Source organism: Erpetoichthys calabaricus, chromosome 13, assembly GCF_900747795.2.
Source record: "Erpetoichthys calabaricus chromosome 13, fErpCal1.3, whole genome shotgun sequence".
NCBI lineage: Eukaryota > Metazoa > Chordata > Cladistia > Polypteriformes > Polypteridae > Erpetoichthys > Erpetoichthys calabaricus.
In genome coordinates, this window is record NC_041406.2 from 1,833,770 (window position 1) to 1,860,681 (window position 26,912).

The 26,912-nt window shown below is 43.5% G+C and overlaps 1 protein-coding gene across 1 annotated transcript; it reads left to right on the forward strand.

The window, feature by feature from the left end:
• The first annotated feature begins 462 nt into the window (after window positions 1-462).
• On the forward strand, window positions 463-26,387 carry ggcta (gamma-glutamylcyclotransferase a). The gene is made up of 4 exons (XM_051935688.1): window positions 463-830; window positions 8,876-9,025; window positions 13,198-13,314; window positions 25,034-26,387. The coding sequence occupies exons 1-4, from the start codon at window positions 711-713 to the stop codon at window positions 25,157-25,159; spliced, it is 513 nt and encodes a 170-aa protein (XP_051791648.1). The 5' UTR covers window positions 463-710; the 3' UTR covers window positions 25,160-26,387.
• Window positions 26,388-26,912: the final 525 nt, after the last annotated feature.

Here is a 26,912-nt window from a genome sequence, read left to right on the forward strand (position 1 = left end):
CAACATGTCGACCAGTGCCAGGCTATGTCTGCATCAGCTTTGATGTGTCAGCCCAGTCATCAACAGAATAACGTGCCAGCCTCTCTGTGGTATCCAGTAGCTGTATCACCCTCTCTGTATGAGAAACATCCAGTCTCCCAGTGCCCACTATTACTAATGCTGAACACCATCTCCCCCATGGCGAGGATCAGCATCTTTATGTCGGTGCCAGCCTTTTTTTTTTTTTTTTTTTTTATTTTGGCGTCCAAAGCCAGCACCATACCTTCTAACAGCCGGTGCCTTAATATGTCCCCTATTGTCCCAGACACCCTTTGCTGACCCCCCTCGCTTTCTTCTCTCCTCACTGCCGCCGCGCCGGCCCAGCCGGACTCTCTTCACGCCCCATGTGACGTCACAGCCTGGCGGCCGGATGCTGCTGGGCTTACAGCGCGCGTATGGTGCCCGCCTGCTTCCGGTCGCGTAGGTACCACACCGCTGTTATCCTCCCGCCTCCCGTCACAGCGGACAGCTCTGCTTGCTTAGGATGCAATGGCGTAACGTACCGAGAACTTGCTCTTTTTTAATGGACATTCTGAGCGCACCTTTTGCCGAAAACCGTTAACTCCATCGAGAGAAAGGCTTGTGCAGGCGCTCAGATTCGCGTCGCATCCTCGGAAACTTCAGTGGAGCGCGGCTACAGTACCACCGCGTCTGGGCAATTGGCACTTAGCATGGCCAGTGACAACGAAGGCGACTTTTTCTATTACTTTGCTTACGGAAGCAACCTGCTGAAGGAGAGACTTCTCATGGCGAACCCGTCGGCGAGATTTCACTGCCGAGGAAGATTAAAGGTAAGCGCAACGGCGGCGACAACTCCCGTCAGTGAACCCTCTGTTGCCATGGTGTCGCTGTGCGCACGCGCGTCTCTCTAAACGAGCCTTTCACGTTGGGCTTCTTCGGCTTTAGCAGAATGAGGACTGATGCCTTTGAATCGTGACTTTCAAACTGAACATCTTAGTGAAGAGCTCAGGCGCACAGCTTTATGTACCGATAGGGCAGGAGGACTAAGTGACATACGCAAGGCTTGCTGTCCCGGCCAGCAGTTTTGAGGTTCAAAGTCCAGTTGTCTGTTGAATTGAACAGCCTGCCCACCAGAGAGGCGACCTGGACGGTAACACCGGGGGGGGGCTGTCATGTCTGCAGTAACCGCATGTCATTTTGAGCGCACCATCCGCGTGCTGTTTGCACATTGCGCTTGGGTACAGCTGAGTCCCACCATTAATCTCAACACCGCAGCTGACAGGGTGAATGAGCCCAGTGTGGCCCTGCACTGCATGCTGCTCAGGTACTGTGGGCACTGGCACGGTGGACCCTGAACTAGAATAAGGGCGGTCCCTAAAATGAATGGATATCCATCTCACCGGTGCTCTGTTCATAAAGTTGGTGCCATTTGTCAACAGTTTGGGTTCTTAAGCCCGCAACACAACAATGAATGAATGAGTAAGGTGCCTTGAGCATGGGAAAGGCGCTATATAAATAAAATGTATTATTATTATTATTAAGGTGCACACAATCACACTTTTGAATGTTTGACTGTCAATCTTGTTCTGAACTTTGACTTCATGACATTCACGACAGACTCCCAGCGGTATGGAGACCCAAACACAGCAGACATTTTCAGAGCTGCTTGGTGAAGATTCTTCTAGTTCTCTGACTCTACTAAGCTCCGGAAATGCTGTTGAGACTTTAACTGCACATTATGTTGAAGGTTTACTAATATATAATATAGAAAATCCAAAGTCTGTCTGTCTGTCTGTCTGCTTTTAACTACTTCATGGATTTCAATCGGGCTTTTTTACTATAATTTGCTTGAACATTCTGGATGATTTTGCGCCTTCGCTCATTTCGCTGTGTGTCAGCGCCTGTGGCACCAATTTATTGGCACGAATCCCAGAGTGACGCTGCAGGCCGAGGGACGGGCGCCCTTCCTCACTCATTCGCCAGCTTCAGGGCGTGAGCCTCAACTCCGCTTCGCTAGCAAACGAGAGAACAATTGAATTCAAGTTTGTTTGATATTTAAAATAAAGTGTTAATTAGGTCTTGGGGAGTCTGAGTCCGGATATTCTCTTAAGTGTCTGCCATATTCAAAAGAGAGATTGCAATTCAGATTGTGGATTGTGATTTTGTGTTTAAAGGATCGTGATGTAATTTTTTGGAAAGATCGTCCACCCCTAATTTGACTAATCGAGTTTTCAAATTTATGTAGGATTCAGTAACCCTTTGGCGAGCTACCAGTAGCTCGCAAGCGACGTGTTGGAGACCCCTGATGTAGAAGAAGCTAAACTTTTCCATTTTGGCAACGCACTCTTTTGTTGTCACCATTAAAAAACAAAACAAAAACCCCCTGAGGTTCACGCTGGTCACCTGCCTTTCCTAAGTGGTGCTCTTCAAAGAAAGATTGATCTAAGGGGGTGACAACAATACTTGTGTATGGTCAGAGGTTTTGATGATCTTCTCATTTGTCGCTGTGTCTTTTTCTCTTGCTTCTGTATCCCGGACTTTGTCTTACATGCCCACGAGCCATCGTGCTGCTCATCGCTGTTTATTCAGCATTACGTCTTGCTTGTCTGTGTGTTTCAATGTCCTTTGTTTGTATCGTTTCATGTAAGTGCCTTCTGTGATTTGCTGTCACTGCTCTTCTTCTTTCTGCCATTGATGTGGTTTGAAGCCAGTTTGGCATAAACACACGGGCACAAATTGCTTTGCTGTAGCCTCTCTGCCAGTTTGTGAGAACTTACACGTAACTATAAACTCTGCACACGTATTTGACCATCTTTTCGATTGTCACCATGCATTTGCTGTTCTTGCATTCTGTATTGTGCGCTTGATGCTCAGCAGATGTTGCTGCTCTTCTTCTTCTTTGTCTTCTTACAGTGTTGTTGTGATGTGAGATTTTACCTATAACTTGATAAATATTTTGTATGTCTTTTAAACCAGTTTGGCGAGTGTTTCTTTGCTAAAGTCATTTCTACCCCCGCAAGTAGGCTAAGGTGTACTTTAACATACGGTTTGGGGGTGACAGGTATTAAGATGTTGTATTCCCCCATTGGTCTGAGGTATGGCTGTTTGGAATTGGCTTGTCTCAGAGGCCTTTAAGTACCATGATGTCCTATTGGCTCTCGGGGTTGGACAGAACATCTGTAAATGTATGTGTTTAACCTCACAATCTCTCTCTTGCTAACCTGTGATGATGAAGACAACACAATGAAGAGCACAGTTTAGCAGCCATTTTAAAGAGACATGTGGCTGAAAGCTGAGCTCCAATGATGCCTTAACTAGAGACATTTAAGTAACTACAAGACTGTGTGCCGCCTGAAGTACACATCACCATTTAATCAGGTTGTATGGTTGCCAATATTCAAATATACTTTGCATTTATGTTATTATTTATGAATATTATCAGTAATACATTATTTTATGTGTTACTTAACTTCTGCTTGTCTTTTACTGCATCTAAATGCCTGAGGTTATAGATATAGAAGGGAAGGTGGGGAGAACTTCTATAGTTATAATCCACATTACTAACTGAGAATGGTAAACCGGATGGACGCAGGGACATCCGGCCATGGGCCGTAGTTGCAAAAAGACGTACTGCGCAGGCGCCCCAAGAAATGAGGCGCCGCGAGAGGCGGCCGAGACCACAGAAAAAAGGAGGCAAAGAAATGAGGCACCGCAACCACAGAAAAAAGGAGTCAAACGCAGGCGACGCACGAAACCCATTACACACGAAACTAGCACACAAAAAAAAAGAAGCCGCCCGCGCCCCACAAATCCCACACCCACCTCCAAGCCCCCCCCCCCCCCCACAAGCAACGGACGGGACACACACAAAGAGGAGGATTCAACAAGCCCCTGGCACACAAAAAGAAAGAAGACGCTCGCGCCCCACCAATCCCACCACCCCCTCCAAGCAACATCCCCCCCCCTCCTCAGACGCCGGCAAAGCACACAGCGCCGCACAAATCCAATTGCACACGAAACGGGACGCACACAAAGAGGAGGATTCAACAAGCTCCTAGCACACCAAAATAAAGAATCCGTGACCGCCACACCAAGCCCATTAGAGACGAAACGGGACAGACTACGGACATGGCACACGAAACGTTCACAACAACGACGAATCAGACCCACAAACACACTAACATCAATAAGAAGTGACACCCAAAGCCCCATTTCTAAAGGAACCGTCCGTATTAAACATACGTCATCTTAACACCTTCACACTATGCACCATACGTGGATCTCCTTACAATGAAGCACTATTAACCGTTCAACTGCAGAAAAGGCTCCATATTAACAGTGAGTGCGATCCTCCTTATTACTTATCCATATTTCTCATGCTGAAGAACAAACAAGTCATGAATACACGATGACAGGTACAAAACGATACGGCTCGGATAACGGGACCAAATGCACGAACCCGCAGGAAAAAACAAAATACACGGCGGCACATACAACGCGCTTCTGAAACTCCGGGAGAAAAAATGTCTCGGCTCCAAAAACGCAAAGCTCAACTAACACAGTTACAGAGACGTGCCCAAATGGACAGACACACTGAACGTAGACGCATATAGTGTGTGTCTCAAAGTGCTGCATCGAAACAGACACGAGTTCAAACCGAAAGACCTCGCGTCTCAGACATACAAAAAATGGGAGCGAAGAGACAGCATAAATGAATGCAGACGTCTACAACGTGCATGTGAACTGCCGGAAAACAAGCAAGCAAGGCTCCAAAAACAGAAAGCTCAACTGACCGACATACAAAAACGGACAAGGCTCGATACAAACAATGCACGACGTAGACTGAAACGGACTTTCGCACAGCACAGGCGAATCGATTACACCTCCAAAATAGCACGTCCCAAATACTGGACATGCAACAACGCGCCTCTCAAACGCCACAAGCAAAACCTGCCCGTTGCGGACATCAACGCCAGACACCTGCTAAACGCTTGCGCCACTTAGCTGAGAACGCGTTCTATAATGAGTCCACTATTGAGGAAAATTCATTGGGATTAATGGATGTCATTTGCAATCATTGTCATTCACTTAACTTCCCTGAAGAAACAACTGGCAATACAAGTAATGAATTTACACGTTGTTGTCAAAAGGGTCAGATTAGACTGCCTCCTTTACATTCATATCCTGAATATCTACAGAAGCTTCTAACTAACGATGTACCTGAAAGTAAAAACTTTATGAACTGCATTACATCCTACAATAGTTCATTTGCTTTTGCATCTACCGGAGTACATATCAGGCCACCAAAAGGCAATGGCCCATACTGCTTTTGCATATGTGGACAAATATTGCATCGCATTGGAACAGTGCACCCTGAAACAAATCAACAACGCAAATATGACACACAATGTTATTCAAGCAACAGTTCTTACAGGATCACATGCTAACATACTGTTCTCATTCCTAGAATTGACCTTACGAGTTCTGACCTAGAATTACCTTTTACATTGAAACGCCGACAGTTCCCCATTAAACCTGCATTTGCCATGACCATCAACAAATCACAAGGACAAACCATGGACAAGGTTGGCATCTACCTCTCTGAGCCCGTTTTTGGACATGGACAACTTTATGTTGCCTTCTCACGTGTTCAACGTTCATCTGATGTTAAAGTTAAAGTTATAAATGCTCCATGCCAAGGAAGACTCATTCAAGGACAAGACACCATCTTTACTACTAATGTTGTGTACAAAGAAATATTCCAATAAACCATTACACTGTGCCAAACACTGTATTGTTTGCTTTCTATATGCATCATCCACACCTGCACACTATTCTATATCTCATTCATACATCTCACTCTTTGTCATGCCCCAACGCCAGGGGTTGGCGAGCGGAGCCCCCTAGTACCTTATAAACAGTGGTAAGTCTGTGAGATTAGGCATTCTAGGGCTTCATATTAATAATACAATAGGGGACAGTAGAGTAATAATATATAATACTCCACCAAGACAAAACAGGTGTTCTTTGTCATGTTATCAGCTTGTGTGTTGCTGCTCTTCTTTCTCTTCCTGCCATGTCACTTGCTTGTGTGACCATTTTGCTGTAATAAACACAGGTCACTTTTCTAAGGTTGCCACTACCTAAAATTCTTTGAGTTTCCAGAACATATCAGGTCATAAATAAGCTTTCAAGTAATACCAAGATGAGTGTGGTAGACCAAGTAGTTTGCGAATCTTCGTGTCACAGATGACAGACCTTAGTATTTTATAAGCAGTGTGTAGGCACGGAGCGCTGAAAAGGAGTTGGTGCCAGCTGTTTAAGACTCAAATGAGCAGTTAAGGGTGGGGAGGCAACTAAAATGGAGCCTACAAATGTTGATTCAATAGCTTGAATTGACTTCTGATTCAGAACAACAACATTATGGCCCTCCAGGACCGATTATACGGACCCCATGCCCTAGGAGGAATGGCCATGTTGGTATAGGGATGTTTGCCCAGTTTGCATTAGCAGCTTACCAGTACCCAACACTTTTACATTTTTTTTTTCAGGTCTTTCTTGAATTTTTCCATTGCTGTCATCTTTTCATGGACTACTCGTAATAACTGCCAGTCTCCATATCTGATCCATTTCTTGCCCCCAGATGTTCTACTCGACGCTGTGTGTTTTTGTTTTTTATCCTGTTGATGTCGGCTGTTTTGGTCGTTGGGCGCTGACCTCCTGTGTTGTTCAATTGCAGCCTCCAATTATTCAGCTGCCACTTAACAGGGCTGTGAGTTTTTATTTTTGAGTTTTGATTTTTTCGTTTTCAGAAACCGAGAAGAGAGAATACCTTTATTGTCACTGTAACAAATACAAAGAAATTAGGTGCAGTCCCTGCAGTGTCAAAATATAAATAAATATAATTAAAAAAGGATAAGTAGAAATAAAAAAAAAAAGTAAAAAGCCAAACTTCCCACTTTCTATCCATCCATCCTGTTGGTGTTGCTGAGTCTGTTTGTGATTCAAATTCTGCACACACTGGTTGCCAGTTTGGAGTTTACATGTTCTCCTTGTGGTTGTGTTGCTTTTTCTTCCATTACTCTCATGTTTTTCCCCAGTCCCCTTAACTGGTGTTGTTAAACTGGTCAGGTGTGAGTGTCAATGCAGTGAACTGGCGGCCTGTCTGAGGTTGGTTCCTGCCTCGTGCCTAATGCTGCGCCTGTCATCCTTAAGTGCTGTGACAGATTTAGGGTCTCCGTGACCCCTTGAACCCTCAGACTTGACGTCAGATACCAGATAAAAGTCCAAATATTACTTTTATTTAGACAATTATGTGCACAAAGCACCCTCCACTCCACAATACTCCTATAACAAACCACAATAATCACTAAACAATAACCACAATCCTCCACTCCCAGACGCGTTGCCACCCTTCCACCCAGCTCAGCTCAACGTCTGGGATTTCCCATAGTCCTTTTATATTCCCTGACCCGGAAGTGTTTCTCCCTTCTGTCCATGTGATCACGAACACTTCCGGGTCGGATAAAAAGCTCCTTTCTTCAACCCGGAAGCACGTCGTTGCCTGTTGTCATGTGATCATGACGCACCTCCGGGTTATAGGGCACGTAAGAGTCCGGCAGTCTCCCCACAGCGACTCCTGGTGGTCCCCAAGTATCCAGCAGGGCTGTGTATAAACACTACATAGTCCATGATGCCCTGCTGGAACTCGGGGCACGATCACGCTGTCGGGAGAGCTCCTCCTGGCGGCCCGGGGGTGAGGGCCGGAGTAAAAAGCCGGCAATCCTCCACAGTGCGTTAACATTCTCAGATGCAGCGGTTTTTCATTTTGGTCACGCACAGTACACACAGCTGTTTTCTGTTTTTGTGATCCGTCTTTTTCAGTACACAATTGTCACAAATCAGAAAATAATAATAGTCATGTCAGTCAGTCATTATCCAACTTCTATATCCTAACTACAGGGTCACGGGGGTCTGCTGGAGCCAATCCCAGCCAGCACAGGGCACAAGGCAGGAAACAAACCCCGGGCAGGGCGCCAGCCCACCGTAGCTAATAATAATGATAATAGATTTTAATTCTATAGTGCCTTTCCTATGCTCAGGGCATAATCCAGAAGCACTTTGGTGATTTGATATTTAGAAGTTAGACTGTTATTTTCACTTCACCTTCCATCAACTTCAAGTAATGCAGCATTCACTTTTTCTTTTGCCATATTTTGCACTTTACCATTTGACTTCCACACACTACAAGCCGGCTATCAAATCCAAATCCTATTATGGGATATCATCTGCTGTTGAATGCTGCGCTGTTCTTGTAATATTTCTATTGTATCATATTGTATTGAGGATGACTTGTGTTCTGTTCTGTGTATTGTGTTGTATTCACCCCCCCCTTTTTTTTTTTTGCCCACCCTACCTAGAAGGGGTCTCTCTTTGAACTAAATTTCCCAAGTTTTTTTCCATTTTTTTCCCCTACTAGAAAGTTTTTTTCCTGGTCTTCTTAGAGAGTCGAGGTTGGGGGGCTGTCAAGAGGCAGGGCCTGTTAAAGCCCATTGCGGCCCTCCTTGTGTGATTTTGGGCTACTATACAAAAATCAATTGGATTGTCCTGTTTTTTGATGTCTCCTCACCTTCCTATGTTATGAGAAGGTCTGGAAGCGAAATGCCAGGAGCTGTCGTTTGGTGATGCTGCTGTGTAGTTTGGGTCATGTCAGGTAGGCGCCGTGTAGTTTAAAGTAAGCACTGAGACCCACACTGTCGTTAACGGTGAATGTGCATAGGATTGAGCTCGGTGAAAAGGAGCACATTCATGTGATATACGCTAACCTGGCCACTTGCTGTTATGTCTCTCGCTTCTCTGTTTATCTGACATTCAGGGTTACAGTCTGAAGTTTGGAAGTTCTCAAGGTATCCCTAACAAAACATGGCATGGAGGCTCTGCTACAATTAGAGAAGCGCCGGGAGATGAAGTGTGGGGCGTTGTTTGGAAAATGAGCACCAGTGATCTGCAGTCACTAGACCGGCAAGTAACTTTACTGCTTATTCAGGACTTCTTACAATTTGTCAAAAAATGATTTCATTAATTCAATGTCTTATTGATTTATACGGAAGTGCATTAGGGCCACGGAGAAGAAAAAAAAAATACGGACTTTAATCTCGACATTTCCACTTTATTCTTACCATTTATGTTGAGATTAAAGTCGACATGTTGACTTTATTCTCATAGTTTGTCATTACAACATCATAAACTACACTTCATCTTAAAATGAATATTTAATTTACTTGATTTTCTCAAACCCCATCATAACTAATGTAGCACATTAAATGCTTTGTGTTGTGTTCCCCGACCCGGCTGTTAATCGCTACGCACCTCTTACACTGACTTCCTCCGCAGGCGGCAATCGCCACACAGAACACATTCACTTCATGATATTCCTAGTGTGTGCTTGGTGTGTTTGTGTGTGCCCTGCGGTGGGTTGGCACCCTGCCTTGTGCCCTGTGTTGGCTGGGATTGGCTCCAGCAGACCCCCCGTGACCCTGTGTTTGGGTTCAGCGGAAAATGGATGGATGGATATTCCTGCTCTCGGAACATTTAGAATACTAAGATAAATACTCGATATAATAGCGATTAACAGCTGGGTCAGGGAACACTTAACACAATGTGTTACATTAACTTATGACGGGGTTTGAGAAAATCTAGTAAATTAAATATTCATTTTAAGATGAAGTGTAGTTTATGATGTTGTAATGACAAACTATGAGAATAAAGTCAACATGTCGACTTTAATCTTGACATAAACGGCGAGAATAACGTGGAAATGTGAACTTTAATCTTGATACTTATGTTAAGAATAAAGTGGAAATGTCGAGAATAACGTCGGCGTGTCGACTTTATTCTCGACAAAAACTTTTATTTTTTCTTCACTGTGTCTGTATTTTTTCTTCTTCTTCTCCATGGCCCTAATACATTTCCATAGATTTCCATAGATTTATATATTTTACATTTACATATTTAATTAATTTAGTGAAATTGGCTTAATCAGTGATATAACTGACTATTGTATGGATAAAGACTTGTCGTGTGCTGGCCTGCTTTATTCCCATAGCCAAGACCGTAAGAATAAGTGGACTGGATGATTACAGACCTACGGCCCTCACTTCAGAGGTGATGCTGTCCTATCTTAGGTCTGTCACTGACTCCCTCCTGTCACCCTTTGCCTGCAGAGCCAAGAGTTCTGTAGCCAGTGTCATTAATATGGAACTTCGCTGCATCGTCCAGCATTTGGATTCTCCTAAATTACGCCAGGGTTTTGTCTGTAGGTTTTAATTGTGCATTTAATATAATAATTCCAACCATTCTGAAGAACAAGGTCTCACAGCTGAATGTGCCCGTTCCCATCTGTCAGTGGCTCACAGATTTCCTGTCTCATAGGAAGCAACAGGTGAAGCTGGGGAGGAGACGTATCTCTGGCCCTTTGACCATCAAAACTGGCTTCCCTCAATGCTGCCTGCTATCTCCACGGCTTCTTTCCATTTACAGCAATGACTGCTGGCTATCAGTCTGCTACAACTCTTGAAGTTTACATCTCTAACTGAGCCGAGTCTGCCTGTACAGAGGAGATCAGTCATCTAGTGTCTTGGTGCGGCCAGTACTGCCTGTGGAGATGGTAATACATTGCAGAAGGAGTCCAAGCTCACTGACTCGTATCATACTCTGCTCTTACTAGGAAACATGGCGGAGTCTTTCTGTTACCTTGGCAGTTTGATTGCTCAGCATCACAAGAGAGAGCTGATTAATTCAATCATTGACAAAGCTCGGCAGAGGAGTAAAGAAGTTCAACCTTCCAGTGACAATTGTGGTGTATTATTCTGCTGGCACCATTGATTCCACTCTCGCTTCCTCCATCACAGTCTGCCATGCTGCTACCACAGCCAAAGATAAAGGCAGATTGCAGTGTGTCATCCAAAATGCAAAGAACACGACTGGCTGCCATTTGCTGTCACTCCAAGTTTTACATGCTACCAGAATTGTAAGATCATAGCTGATCATAGTTTCTTTCTTTCTTTCTTTCTTTCTTTCTTTCTTTCTTTCTTTCTTTCTTTCTTTCTTTCTTTCTTTCTTTCTTTCTTTCTTTCTTTCTGCCAAAGTCAAATTCCTAGTACATGTAAATGTACAGTGGGTATAGAAAAGAACCCCCCCTTTGAAATATTCCCATGTTGTTTGCTTTACAGCCTTAAATGTAAACACACAAACTCATATTTTTTTTCCAGATTTACTTACTCAATGCAATCTCTAACATCCAAGAGAAAGATCTCACAGCTGCAGTTCAAAAAATTTATAAAAATCAAAAACAAAACCTACTGAGATTAATAAAGGATCACCGCCCTCCTAAACTCAATCAGGTGTCAGTGCCCCCCATTCCCATTGTGGTTACTGGCTTCTTTCCACCTGTGATTGATTGTAATGAGTGTGATTAGTGAAGCTGTTCCTGGTCCATTCATTCCCTTCCTTGGCAGTGCCACTGACAGCACACAACTGACTATGGCTGGTAAGCCACTTTCAGAAGATCTCAGGGATAGAGTTGTGGATGGACATAAGGCAGGAGATGGAGACAAAAACATCTCAAAGGCTTTATCAATCCCAAGGAGCTCAGTAAAGTCCATCATAAAGAAGTGTTTGGTACGACTAGGACCCTCCAAACTGAATGGAAGAGCAAGGAGGAAACTGGTAAGAGAGGCTACCGAGAGGCCAATGGCCACTTTGAAGGAGTTACAGGATTTGACAGCAAGGAGTGGTCATTAATGGTGTGCAGGTGACAACAATTTCACAAGCGCTCCACCATTGTGACTTATTCGGGAGGGTCACACTTCTCAAGAAAGGCCACATTAAGGCTCGTTTGAGCTTTGCCAGAATGCACCTTGAAGATTCTGATGCCAAGTGGAAAAAAAAAGGTCTTATGGTCAGATGAGCCCAAAATCAAACTATTTGTCATCAATACCAAACGGTACAGCAATGCAGCTCACCATCCACAACACACCATACCTACAGTAAAGCATGGAGGGGGCAGCATCCTGTTGTGGGGGGCCTGGGGCTCTCATTAGGGTAGAAGGAGAAATGGTTGCGGCAAAATACCATCAAATTTTTGAGAAAAACCTGCTACCCTCAGCCAGAAAGTTGAAGATGGGCAGAATGTTCACCTTTCAACACGACAACGACCCGAAGCACACAGCAAAATTGAGCACACGGTGGCTGAAGGGGCAAAAAGTGAATGTCCTGGTGTGGCCAGTCAGAGCCCAGACCTAAATCACTGAAAATCTGTGGAAAGATCTGAGGATAGCAGACCACCAACACTCACCATCCAATGTGACCGAACTTACAGTTAAACTGTAAAGAAGAGTGGGGGGGGGCAAATATTAGACAATCTAGGTGTGCAAAGCTGATAGAGAAGAATCCCAACAGACTCAAGGCTGTCATTAAAGCAAAAGGGGGGGGGTCACCAAAATGACATTGACATTGGGGGGGGTGATCCTTTATTCATCTCAGTAGGTCTTGTTTTTGATTTTTTATGATTTTTCTGAACTGTAGCTGTGATTTCTTTCACTTGGATGTTAGAGGTGGCATTGAGTAAGTAAAGCTGGTAATAAATATTAGTTTGTGTGTCTTCATTTAAGGCTGTAAAGCCAAAAAAAACAATGGGAATATTTAAAAGTGGGGGGGAATTCTCTTCTATACCCTCAGTACATGGCCAATAGAGTTCAATGTTAATAAGTGCAATACATCGAGGTTGCACAATATATTGGTATACTGTACTGCTAAAACTACAATAATGTTCACTTATATATTTGTAGCATCATAGATTTTAAAAATATTACTCCTTGTTTTTTTAATTGTATCCTGTGATTTGTTCTTCTATTTTTCCATGTTGAGTGACACCCAGAATCTCCTGCACAGCACTGTGTGGCGCGTGTCACGTAGATTACAACCCGTATGTTAGGCTCAGACAACCGAAGTTCAAACTCTCACACTCCTAAAATATTATAATGATCTTCATATTGCAGGCCTACAACTCTGCTCTTTCTACTAAGTGTTTAAATCTTTATTTTCATTCAGCACTCTTGTCCTCAGTGCTCACTCAATGCTTTGAAGATGTCATCTGTCTATTTATTTATTTATTTTTTTTGTTTGTTTTGCAGTCAGGAATGCAGTTATTCACCACTTCTTGCCAACGTGGAAACTGAAAATGGTGAACTCCCTTGTCGCACTTATCAGATGAACAACTGTGCTGACAAATGTCCTTCTCCTCAATATAAATACGTAAGATAACAGTAGTGAAATAAGGATTAACATTTTAATTTGTAGTAATACTGTAATTCATTTGCTGTAAAGAGGTGTTGGCTGGCAAGAGGCTCTGAGAGCAAGGGCACCACCAGGGTGGCACAAGAAAGACTGAAACTAACTGGACATGTAAATATGGGAGTGCAGGGGCCACTAGGGAGTAGTTTGGTCGTATTTACAGGTGCATCTCAATAAATTAGAATATTATCAACAATTCAATTCAATTCATAAAGTGAAACCGCTATATTCTATCGATTCACTACACACAGAGTGATATATTTCAAGTGTTTATTTCTTTTCATTTTGATGATTATGGCCTACAGGTAATGAAAATGCAAAATTTAGTATTAAATTAAATTACTGAAATAAATTAACTTTTTGATGATATTCTAATTTATTGAGATGTACCTGTATACTGGGTGCCCTAGAAGTACAACGGGTAAGGGCAAACATTACAGGGGGCAAGAGGAATGCAGCCTTTGTGGAAATCTAGAGAGGCACCAAAGTCATGGGGGACTTGATGGGACTTTGGAACCCCCCAAGGCTGGTGGAAACAGCACATGGGCGCAGGTAAATTGAGCTTGGACCATATTGTCTTCTTAGAGGTGGTAACAAGCAAGCAGCCATCTGGGAAACTTCATTCTGTTAGGTGACTCGTGGTCTGAGACAGGAAAGGGTTAATGCTGTGTTGCCCCTTGAAGGCATTCTGCTTGGAAAGCCAACAGATGGCACAGAAGTACACGGTCATCTAGAGCAGGGGTGCGCAGTGTCGGCCTGGGGGGGTGCACAGTGTCGGTCTGGGGGGTGAACTGCTGGTTCCTTTGTTATTTGCATCTTCTTGCTGATGAGGAGCCACTCAGCTGTCTAAGACTAAAATAAGCAATTAAGGGTTCAAAATCTTCACAAGCAAGACAACTAAAATGAAGCAGGAAAAAATCACTTGAGCCACAAGAGCGTTATCAGCAATAATTGACTTCTCATTAAGCAATTGGGTTGGAACAAAACCCTGGCACTGCTGCGGCCCTCCAGGACCACCGGTGCTCACCCTGATCCAGAGAAGGCACTAGAGTGGTGTCTGTATACCAAGAGCTGTGCCACTCATGATGCTGTAAGAGGTGCCAGGGTGCTGCAAGAAATAAACCTTTGGGGCAGTGAGAGGGTCCATTTGAGATGACAGTGTGGCCAGCGTCACATGGGATGGGGGGGGGGGGGGGGGGGGGGTTACTTTGGTGGTACTTGACTGATGTTTTCTGGAGAAAGCTTCAAAACTTGTGCAGGTGTAGCCTGACCCCGAAGTAACAGCTGCTGAAAATGGGAGTTAGCTGTCATGTGCGTATATTAAATTATAAATCGGTCATTTCAACAAGTAATAGCTGTTTTCAGCTCTAGTTAGGCCTTGTGTATATTTTTAAATCAATTTAATCTTCTTATATAATACGCCACTGTGGCTGTCCAGGATTTTAAATCACCTGTAGCTCTCAAACCATTTGACCTGACATTTGGTTCACATATACTACGTGACGTCTGCTATCCGCTTTCGGGGTGATGATTGGCCTCCAAGGTTATTCCTCTTTTTATTTTTATTGTAGAATCAACTCTTGGCAGCGGCCAGCTGGGAGGCCGTGCGGGGCATGCGTACTGGCGCCGTTCTCATCCCTACCACCTTTGCCATCACTTCCCCTACCTCTTCATATCTTAAATCATTCTTGAGGCAGATTGAAAACTTAAAGGCCCGGCTTATGTGAAAAATTAAGGAAAACGTACTAAGAAACTGCAAGACAAACACGGACTTAATCGGTTTTAACGCAAGAAGATGCCGACGGAAGAAGAGAAGAATTGGGCTGCTAGGGTGGAGCAGAGAAGAGCTGCTCATGAAATGGCAAGCGCATCAACCTCTGAGCAAACGAATGATAAACGTACAGAGAAAGAAAAGAGTGAAAACTAGGAATGCTCAAGTCAAGTGGAGTCACTGCACGTTATCGTTACAGCAGTGTGCCGTTACTGGTTGTAATATGATACAAAAAATACCAATTTCTATCAATATTCCTGGTTGGCATTACACTTTTGATCACCAGTGTTGTCTTCTTAGGGGTTGTCACAGCGGATCATCTTCTTCCATTTCTTTCTGTCCTCATCATCTTGCTCTGTCACCACCATCACCTGCATGTCCTCTCTCACCACATCCATAAACCTTCTCTTAATAATAATTCTTTGCATTTATATAGCACTTTTCTCACTACTGAAAGCGCTCAGTAATTGCAGGTTAAGAGCCGTGCTTAAGGGCCCAACAGAGCAGAGTCCCTATTGGCATTTACGGGATTCGAACCAGCAACCTTCCGATTGCCAGTGCAGATCCCTAGCCTCAGGGCCACCACTCCGCCATTCCTCTTGCCTGGCAGCTCTATCCTTAGCACCCTTCTCTCATTATACCCCTCATCTCTCCTCTGCACATGTCCAAACCAACACCATCTCACCTCTCTGACTCTGAGCTGACCCTCTAATGTCCTCATTTCTAGTCCTGTCCATCCTCGTCACACTTGATGCAAATCTTAACATCTTTAACCCTGCCACTTCCAGCTCTTGTCTCCTGTGCCACCGTCTCCAGCCCATATGACATAGCTGGTGTCACAGCCGTCTTGTAGACCTTCCTTGTCACTCTTGCTGATACCCATCTGTCACCAGTCACTCCTGACACTCTTACTCACCCACTCCACCCTGCCTGTATGTGGGATTAAATCTCGGCTGCAGGTCATGTGACCAACGTGCACCTTTGCAAGAAGTGGTTTGCAATTTTGTAGAAATGTGGAGAACTTGGAGAGTTTGTGAGTTTTGTTGGGCTAAATGACCTGTTTGCATCAAAATTATTTGAATGTTTCTAATTGCAACCCGTTTCCCAATTAGAAGCCAGTCCTTACTGAAAATTAAACTTGGTATTTCATTTTATGGCTTTCATTCTGATAAGTCAAAGCTTTAGCACATTGTATTTTTTTCATTTTTAAGATCATTACACATTTGTCTTGTGATTTGCACTTCTTAGTCCAAACCAATGGCCCTGCTCAGGATAAACGACTTTAGGAGATGGATGGAAATCCTTCCTTTTTCTTCCTCTCTCATTTATTTCTCTACATTTTGTTTAAATTGATACTTTGTGAGGCGTACACACAGGTTTACATGATGGAGCCAAGTTAGCTAGCTGGAGAGCTGGTGGTCCTTTGTCATTTTCATCTCATTATTAACTGGTGGTTGGTTAAGAAAGTAGGACACTCTTGAAGCCTGAATGCAGCGGTTTAATTCAAATAAGCAATTAAGACCTTGAAATCCGGCGGCATGGTGGCACAGTGGGTAGCGCTGCTGCCTCGCAGTTGGGAGACCTGGGGACCTGGGTTCGCTTCCCGGGTCCTCCCTGCGTGGAGTTTGCATGTTCTCCCCGTGTCTGCGTGGGTTTCCTCCGGGCGCTCCGGTTTCCTCCAACAGTCCAAAGACATGCAGGTTAGGTGGACTGGCGATTCTAAATTGTCCCTAGTGTGTGCTTGGTGTGTTTGTGTGTGTCCTGCGGTGGGTTGGCACCCTGCCCGGGATTGGTTCCTGCCTTGTGCCCTGTGTTGGCTGGGATTGGCTCCAGCAGACCCCCATGACCCTGTGTTTGGATTCAGCGGGTTGGACAATGGATGGATGAAGAAACTGGTTGAAGCAAAAACCTGCAGCCACTACAACCCACCAGTAATGTAATTGAGGACCCCCTGAATTAGAACAAATTGTCAGTCATGTGTTTAAATAATTTGCTTTAGTGAGGTGGGAGAACAGATTAGTTTGTTAGAAAAATGGGTGTAGGTGGCGCAGTGTTTCGTTGCAGCCTCACAAATCTGGCATCCTGGGTTTGTGTCTATTTGGAATTTGCTTGTTCCGCTTGCGTGGGAGTTTTCTTGATGGTCGTCTCCCGTTTTTCCTTCCTAAATCTCAGACGTGTGCATTTTAGGTTAACGTTGTAGTAGTCCTCACTGGCACCGACTCAAAACAAAAAGAACAGATATCCGTAGGTGACAGAGTGGTCAGCTCCTTGGGCTACAGATCTTTGGACATTTTGGACGGGAGTTGCGTTTGGGGGGCCGCTTTGACGAGCCTTGGGTTCTCCTCCCTCTCCTTCCACTCCTGTCTTTTGTCTGTCGCTTCACCTCACAGTCAGTGGTTGCTTGAGGAAATCCTTTCAATTGGCCCATTTGAGTTTGTGTGCCCAGTTCCAGGCTTGTAACATCCTTACACCAAAACTGGTGTGGAAATAGGGAGATGATTTCATAGGAATGTGTCTCAGATATGCCTGTAAATAATTTATTTTTCTTTTGTGACATATTTGCCCATTTTTCAGTTCTGCCCAAGTTTAATTCCAAACTAGGCAACAAAATCTCTGGAATTTGCACTTCCTTCCTTTATACACCTCCATTTTCTCTGAGGATTCTGCTTTTATTAAATATCCATGTGTTTTAGGTGGTTTTGTTACTCTAATTTTTTTAGCAACCAAGTGCATGCCTGGGGGTATCCAAGGGTCTAACTGGTGGCTGCTTTGCATCGAGGCGACCCTTTTAGAGAGAAAACTGGCAGTGCCCTGTGGCTCCGCCCGCGTAGTAATGAAACAGGACAAACTTTAAATATCAATAAAAAAGTGTCATCTGTATTGAGAAGAATTTATATCGATAACTTTCATATTCTGAGGGCCTCTTGATATACAGTAGTTTTGGTTTTGCTATCAGGGACAAGAATGTAGCTGTGATCTCTTTGCCAAAAATGTAAAAAGTTGGGAAGGTATCTCTGGCCAAGTGGAAGGTAGGTTAGATGTTGGCACTGTATCTGATCGTGTTCAGCTCTGACAGCAGAGCGTCCCCCGCATGGGGAGAAAAGCACGTGGCTGTGATATCTCTGGCAGTCAGCGGCTACCCTCTAAAACACACGCAGCTTTGATCTCTCTCAAAAATGTCAAACGTTACTCTTTAACAATCCGTAGATGATAATGTGTGCTGAACAAACGGGTATCGCTAGCTAAGCGGAGGTGAGGTGCACTCCAACACGTGGCGAGAGGCAGAGCGACTCGAACAGAGGCTGGCGTGTGAGTGAGGAGGGTCCTGCCCGGCTCTCTGGTCCTGAGGTCACGCCCCCCACCCCCCCTCGGCCCGCTGCGTGTCTCTCGGATTCGCACGAATAAATTGGTGCCGCAACCGAACTGTGATATTTAGTGCAATGAGAGAAATCAACTGGAATGTTCTAGCAAATTATAGAAAAAAAAAACCTGATCTAAACCCGTTAAGTGTTCTCTCGTGAAAAGCGGGCCGACAGACAGAGAGACGTTGTATATAAATATCGAGATGGGTTCAAAAGTGAATGGCTGAGTGGTTAACTTTAGGCTGGTAAAATTGAACATGAACTTTGGAGCTACATTTACGTAACTAAATAAATTTAATGGCTGTGATTCAAAGGAAATTGAGGGCTCAAAGCCATGATGTTTACCTGTAATCCCAGATGGCCTCGACTCTTGATGCCCTGCCATGCCACACTAAGTTTAATCATTTTGTTTAGCAAATTAAGTGCTGACTTGCATTCGAAGCCTAGCAAATGTGGCCATTATATTATGGAAATTGCTCTTTCATTTGCAAAAAAAAAAACGGTAAAACACTTGTGACTCATTTGAAAAGATGATAAAATTATACTGTAGATGTGTGAGGTGATAACATGAAGTGATATTTTAAATTGTCAGGCAGACAGGTAGGCATTACATTTCATACACATTTTATAATTCAGTTCAGTCCTTTGTTAATAAGTGCCCTTCCACTCATATGACAGTAATAACCCAAAAGCCTCTGAGCCCAGCGTGCTTTACAATAATTAGATACGGCGGAACAAAACATCGATTAAAAACATTCTGCAGTCATTGGAAAATATGCAGAAAGTACAGTGGGCACAGAAAGAAGTTAAAAGTGAATGTTAGCAAACTGGAGGTGGCACAGATCTGAAACATGCTGTCTGTATGTATGAGATTTAGATTTCTGTGTATGTAATATATACTGTACGTGTATATAGTGTATATACAGTATATTATATATGTACAGTCATATGAAAAAGATTGGAAACCCCTCTTAATTGTTTGGATTTTTGTTTCTCGTTGGTTGAGCTTTCAAAGTAGCAACTTTAATATCTGACAGGCCTTACGGAGACAGTAGGATTTCAGCAGTGACATTAAGTTTATTAGATTAACAGAAAATATGCAATATGCATCATAACCAAATTAGACAGGTGCATAAATGTGGGCCCCCCAACAGAGATATGACATCAATACTTAGTTGAGCCTCCTTTTGGCCTCTCAGCGCTGTCCTCCTATAGCCTCTGATGAGTGTCTGATTCTGGATGGAGGTATTGTTCACCATTCTTCATACAAAATCTCTCCAGTTCAGTTCAATTTGATGGACAGCCTGCTTCAAATCATCCCATAGATTTCTGATGATATTCAAGTCAGGCGACTGTGACGGCCATTCCAGAACATTGAACTTCTCCCTCTGCATGAATGCCTTTGTAGATTTCTAACTGTGTTTTGGGTCATTGTCTTGTTGGAATATCCAACCCCTGCGTAACTTCAACTTTGTGACTGATGCTTGAACATTATCCTGAAGAATTTGTTGATATTGGGTTGAATTCATCTGACCCTTGACTTTAATAAGGGCCCCAGTCCCTGAACTAGACACACAGCCCACCCCACAGCATGATGGAACCTCTACCAAATTTGACAGTAGGTAGCAGGTGTTTTTTCTTGGAATGCGGTGTTCTTCTTCCGCCATGCAAAGCGCTTTTTGTTTTGACCTAATAACTCCATTTTTGTCTCATCAGTCCAAAGCACTTTGTTCCAAAATGAATCTGGCTTGTCTAAATGAGCATTGGCATACAACAAGTGACTCTGTTTGTGGTGCGAGTGCAGAAAGGGCTTCTTTCTCATCACCCTGCCATACAGATGTTCTTTGTGCAAATTGCGCTGAATTGTAGAACGATATACAGATACACCATCTGCAGCCAGATGTTCATGCAGGTCTTTGGAGGTGATCTGTGGATTGTCTGTCACCATTCTCACAATCCTGCTCATATGCCACTCCTGTATTTTTCTTGGCCTGCCAGACCTGCTGGGTTTAACAGCAACTGTGCCTGTGGTCTTCCATTTCCTGATCCCATTCCTTACAGTTACAGAAACTGACAGTTTAAACCTCTGAGATGGCTTTTTGTAGCCTTCCCCTAAACCAGGAGACTCAACAATCTTTGTGTTCAGATCTTTGGAGAGTTGCTTTGAGGATCCCATGCTGTCACTCTTCAGAGGAGAGTCAAAGGGAAGGAAGCACAACTTGTAATTGACCACCTTAAATCCCTTTATATCTCCTGATTGGACACACCTGTCTATGAAGTTCAAGGCGTAACGAGCTCATCAACCAATCAGCATTGAGCAGTGACAGGCATTCAAATCAGCACAATGACAAGGGGACCCACATTTTTGCACAGCCAGTTTTTCACATTTGATTTAATTTCATACAACTAAATACTGCGCCACTAAAAATCTTTGTTTGGAAAACAGCGCAGTACTCCTAGGAAATGAAAGACAGACCACTGATATCTTTATTGTTGAAAGGAGAGTCCATTGCTATGCAGGCTGAGAGGGGGTCCCCAGACTTTTTCATATATATACACACACACTCACAAACGCACTATATATATTTATTTGTGTATGAATAAACACATTTATAACATTCACACACTACTGGTCAGAAGTTTTAGAACACCCCCATTTTACCCCTTTCAGTTCAACCCCAGTGAAAAACCCAAAAAAAGTCCAAAGCTAAGTGCCAAACTGCCAGAGGATAGAAAAAACAAATCCAGGGGCCTCATGTATAAACGGTGTGTACATTCAAAAATGTTGCATACACCCGTTTCCACGCTCACGTCAAGGTGTATAAAAACCAAACTTGCCGTAACCTCGCACACATTCTCATGGCAGCCTCAGACCATGCGTACGCACATTTCTGCTCAACTTTGTAAACGGGCAGCTCCCACCGTCAAAGCACTGCTACTGTTTCTGTGTCGTTTCCCCTTCTTTTTCATATTCGCATTCCATGACTCCGGCTGTATCAAATACACCAAAATTAATTTCATATCGTTTACAATTGTAATTCACTTGATTATAATCAGAGATTGTAACAATGTAATGGTGCACGGAATGGCCAAACTGTAACAACTACCATGGATGCTTTAATGTTGTTAGAAGTGGAAGAATCAGAAGAGAGCACATATTTACAGATGATCACGACTGGCTTCTAAGAGTCCATTTCGATTTCCCAGAGCTCGCCTCTTGGTGCTGTGTGCTGAACTGGTGTCGGCTTTACAAAGGCAGACATTGAGGAGTTGTGCTGTACCTGCTGCTATGCTAGTTATGTCCACAGTCAGGTTTTTAGCCACAACAGTTTTTCAGTGTGAACTGGCTGACCGACTGGGTATTTCTCAGTCATCACTGAGTCACACCATGCCAGCTGTATGGGATGGTGTCATCAACTTGTCATCCAGATATATAAGATTTCCTTAACCTGTGATTGAACAGGCAAACATCACCGCGCAATTCACAGCAACATCCAGTTCTCCAAATGTAATCGGAACAGTTGACCGAACGCATGTTGCTATAAAGAAGAATGTAGAAAGCATTTCCACTCTATTAATGTTCAAATTATTGGTGATGCGAAAATACATCTCATTAATGTTGTGGCAAGGTATATAAATGTCTTGACAATAATTACAGCAGCTCACTGGTCAAACGAAGTAAGCTCCAGAATTCTGCCACCTCCTTCGGTGGCATTGGCACTCAGATAGTAGGCGGCAACTTACCTTATCACATCAACTTTGATATCTGACCACTTCTTATTTTTCCATTTTGGGCACTGTATAATTTTCTGAACTTGAACCTTTAAGTGCCACCTTCATGCTGTGCCATCCATCAATTTCCTTTTGTTGCTTAGCTTATACCGCTGCTTAAGCCACCAAATAGTTTGTTTTTCCTTGCCACAAAAACTTTACTGGGCTGACCACAATCTCATATTCACTGAATTTCTTCTTCTTTTTTTTTTTTTTTTTTTTACACGTGCTTTTGAAATTGTCTTTAAAAAAAAAAAAAAATCCATTATCGGAAGGGGCAATTCTATTGATTTGTATATCCAAATAGGTGAAATTCTGGAAGGAGTCGGGGTGGGGCTGTAGGCACGTGCATGTGCATTAAAATTCATGTTAATTGGGTTTTATAAAAGAAGGGGTGGAGATCTTTGCTTACACAACTTTTTATGCACCTGAATGTTTTTGTGCGTACGCACATTTCTAGTTTTGTCTGTACTCCATGTTTTAGTGTGAATTCTGGGCAAGGCGTTATACATGAGGCCACAGCTTACCAAAAATGCTGAAGTTATACAAAAAGTACTTTTTCAGGGAACAAGGGATGCAGCAACAACACACAGATTTTCTCCAGCAATGCAAGTTAATTAAGTATTATTTGTTGGTGCACACAATTCCTGCAGGTGTCCCAGCTTGTTTTTATTACCAACAAACCCTCAGGCTGTACAAAAGCAGAGTGTGTCTCTCTGGCTTCAGCCTTAGAGAGAGGACGAGGAGCTCAAAGCAGAGCTGCTGTTTCTCCGCATTGAAAGGCGCCAGCTGAGGTGGTTTGGGGTGTCCCTGGGAAGGTGGGAAGGAGACCCTGGGGCAGACCTAGGACATGCTGGAGAGATTACATCTTTCTGCTGGCCAAGAGAGTTGGAGGAGGTGGCAGGGTAAAGGGATGTCTGGGCGTCATTATTTAGACTACTGCTGCCGAGACCCAGATACTGTAAGCAGCAGAAAATGAACGGATAAAACCAACTGTGTTGTTACTTCCTCTAAAGTATTATTTGGACAGTACTACTATCAAAATGGTGAGAAAAAGCCATTTAACAAAGACAGACAGATCAGCCATTACAAACCCCTAAACAGTGTAGGCCTTTAGAGAAATTGCAAAGAAAGCCAAGTTGTCAGTGAACAGACCATCAAAAGGAATTTGGGAACCGATAGGCACAGCCAGGTCTGGCAGATTCAAAGCTACAACCGAATCAGAAGACACATTTCTAAGAGGCTCACAGGCCAGCAGCTTCAAATAGAGCTCAACAGCTGGGCAGTAGCCACATCTCCGACTGTTTATTTGTTCAGTGCTTTAACTTCTGAGTGCACTGAGAGGGGCTGTGGTTCCTGGCCCCAGGGAAGCCTCATTTTCTTATCATGGAAATTTAGCAGCGGCTGTACCTGTAGCTCGATGTCAGTTTTACACCGTTGAATGTGACACTCGCCCACTTTGACCTGTGCTTGAAGCTGTTGTCCTGTTTGCTCCCATCTCAGAAACTTGTCTGCTGATTCGGTTGTGGCTTTGGGTCTACCAGCGCTGTTCCTGTCAGGAATCTCAAGGTCCCAGAGCTTCACAGTTCCTTTTGGTGGGGAAGGAAACTGTCTGCAATGACACATTGCTTGCTTTGCAATCTCCCTAAAGGGAAGACCCACACTTGTAAGGCATTGTAATTGTCAGCCAGTCTGGTTGTCTTCCTTTGATAATCGCCCTTTTCCTCTGCATTATTGTCCAAAATAATGTGGAGTGACACCGATTGTCTCAAGCCTGCTGTTGTACAGCCAGCCAGGTTTGTGAGTAATCAACCCAAGTTGGGACACTCCTGCAAACTGTTTTCAAGGCTTCATGGACTTCCATTGTTACAGAAAAGCTCTAAGTTGACAGCCCATTACTTGTTTTCTGATAAGTGCGTTTTACATAGATACTTTATTAATCCCAAGGGGAAATTCACATACTCCAGCAGCAGCATACTGATAAAGAACAATATTAAAGAGTGATAACAATGTGGGTATACAGACAATAACTTTGTATAATGTTAATGTTTACCCCCCCGGGTGGAATTGAAGAGTCACATAGTGTGGCGGAGGAACGATCTCCTCAGTCTGTCAGTGGAGCAGGACGGTGACAGCAGTCTGTCGCTGAAGCTGCTCCTCTGTCTGGAGATGATCCTGTTCAGTGGATGCAGTGGATTCTCCATGATTGACAGGAGTCTGCTCAGCGCCCGTCGCTCTGCCACAGATGTTAAACTGTCCAGCTCTGTGCCTACAATAGAGCCTGCCTTCCTCACCAGTTTGTCCAGGCGTGAGGCGTCTCTCTTCTTTATGCTGCCTCCCCAGCACACCACCGCGTAGAAGAGGGCGCTCGCCACAACCGTCTGATAGAACATCTGCAGCATCTTATTGCAGATTTTGAAGGACGCCAGCCTTCTAAGGAAGTATAGTCGGCTCTGTCCTCTCTTGCACAGAGCATCAGTATTGTCAGTCCAGTCCAGTTTATCATCCAGCTGCACTCCCAGGTATTTACAGGTCTGCACCCTCTGCACACAGTCACCTCTGATGATCACGGGGTCCATGAGGGGCCTGGGCCTCCTAAAATCCACCACCAGTGGTTATAACTCTGAAAATTAATTTTTTTTTTTTTAATTTCTAGCACTTTACAGGAATTAGTTCAGAGTTTGAGCCCTCTATAGATGCAAAATTATGAATTTATAAAATATGAAGCAAAATTATGAATTTTCTGAACCCATCTTTTTTCCTTCTTGTTTTCCAGGTCATCGTTTTAGGAGCCAAACAGAATGGTCTTCCCGAGTATTATATAAAAAGACTCGAAGCAGTTGAAGTAAATGACAACAAAGAGCCCACAATACTAGAAGACATACCCATTGGGGTTTGTTAGCAGTCCTGTACCGTCTGATGCCTTGGGTATCTTGGGTGCTTTAGTGATCATATTTAAGGAGTTGGCATTGAGTAGTTTCATTTTTTTTAGTTAGAAAATTGATTGTCTTAAAGATTGCAGAACTGCAGATTCCTATTTATATTCACAGTAGGTTTACTCCAAATCAGATGATCAGATTTCATAGTCCCAGTCATGCGAGTGGGACACTCAGTCCTTGGCAGAGTTTCACAGCACGTCCTGACAGCTACAACATTTATTTCTATAGCACGTTGTCATACAAAGAATGTAACTCAGTGTTTCACAAGGTATAAAAAAATAAGAACAGGAATGAATAAACAGCATACCAAAATTAGTAAATAAGAATAAATCAATATGCACTTACATTACACAGATGCAAGTCATAGATCAAGTCCTTAGATTTGTTTTCAAGCCTCTAATGGTGGTCCTCTAGTAGGTTTAGAGGGCTGCGGAGGACAGAAAAATATTTAAAAAAAAAAAAAAGAATAATAATAATCCAGGGGTGCAATGTTAGAGAGAAAAAAGGCAGAATCTGCAGGGGTTCAAAGACCCCCACGAACACCTGTCAGAAGTCAGGTTGTAACGAGGAGGACACTCGACGTCTAACCGCGCACTGGCCTGTCCAGTCTCCACGTCCCTGAGCAGGACCCCCACTGTAAAATATGCTAATATTAATAAGAACTGATATCTGCTCCGTATCGGGACCTTTTTTCCCAAGTCTGTTAGAGTAAATGAGTTGGCCACATCCAGTTTAATGATAATGGACTACACCCCAGATGGGAATCCATGTTTATGCTGGAGGATTTAACTTCCTCTGGCGGTCCAAAGACTGGAATCTCATCCTTGTAAGGCTCACTGCACGTAACCCGATGATGATGATGATGATGTGACTTCCCAGCCAGCGCTGGCTCCTCTCCTGTCTCCGTTGCTGCAGGGTCCAACTCCCCGATACTGAACGCTGATGGAGGTGTAATATTACGTATGCGCCGTCCACAGACGCTCACAAATGTCAACTTGGCAGCTGCAGGATGCTCAGCAGAGCGTAACCACCATTCATCTTTAGAGTGTAACGCACAAGTAGACTGCACAGCTCAAGCTGAACAAGTACATGCACTTTTATTATTTAATCAGATTAAATGGGTGGATAGATTAGTCTGGTCTGAGAAATGACAATACTGAATACAGAAGATAACAATAAACACACAAAGTGGATGTGCCGTGTCAGTGTCTTTCTGTTTTGATGATAGTATTAGGGTGTTGTACCGTGTTAGCCGTTATGAATGTAGCGAGAAGTCAAGCAAAGTGACCCCTTTTATTGGCTATCAGATTACAATGTGCAAGCTTTGGAGGCCCCTTCTTCAGGCGAGATGGAATAAGTTTTGATAATATTATAGTCATAAGCAGGTTTGGCCGTGAGGCTCTGTGGTGGCCCAAAATGACAACTTTATAGCATACAGTGGTGTGAAAAACTATTTGCCCCCCTTCCTGATTTCTTATTCTTTTGCATTTTTGTCACACAAAATGTTTCTGATCATCAAACACATTTAACCATTAGTCAAATATAACACAAGTAAACACAAAATGCAGTTTTTAAATGATGGTGTTTATTATTTAGGGAGAAAAAAAATCCAAACCTACATGGCCCTGTGTGAAAAAGTAATTGCCCCCTTGTTAAAAAATAACTGTGGTGTATCACACCTGAGTTCAATTTCTGTAGCCACCCCCAGGCCTGATT

Coding starts and splice junctions, on each gene's coding strand:
- ggcta (XM_051935688.1), top strand. CDS start 711: ATGGCCAGTGACAACGAAGGCGACTTTTTCTATTACTTTGCTTACGGA. Junction 831..8,875: donor ACTGCCGAGGAAGATTAAAG/GTAAGCGCAACG, acceptor TCTGACATTCAG/GGTTACAGTCTGAAGTTTGG. Junction 9,026..13,197: donor TGCAGTCACTAGACCGGCAA/GTAACTTTACTG, acceptor TTTTGCAGTCAG/GAATGCAGTTATTCACCACT.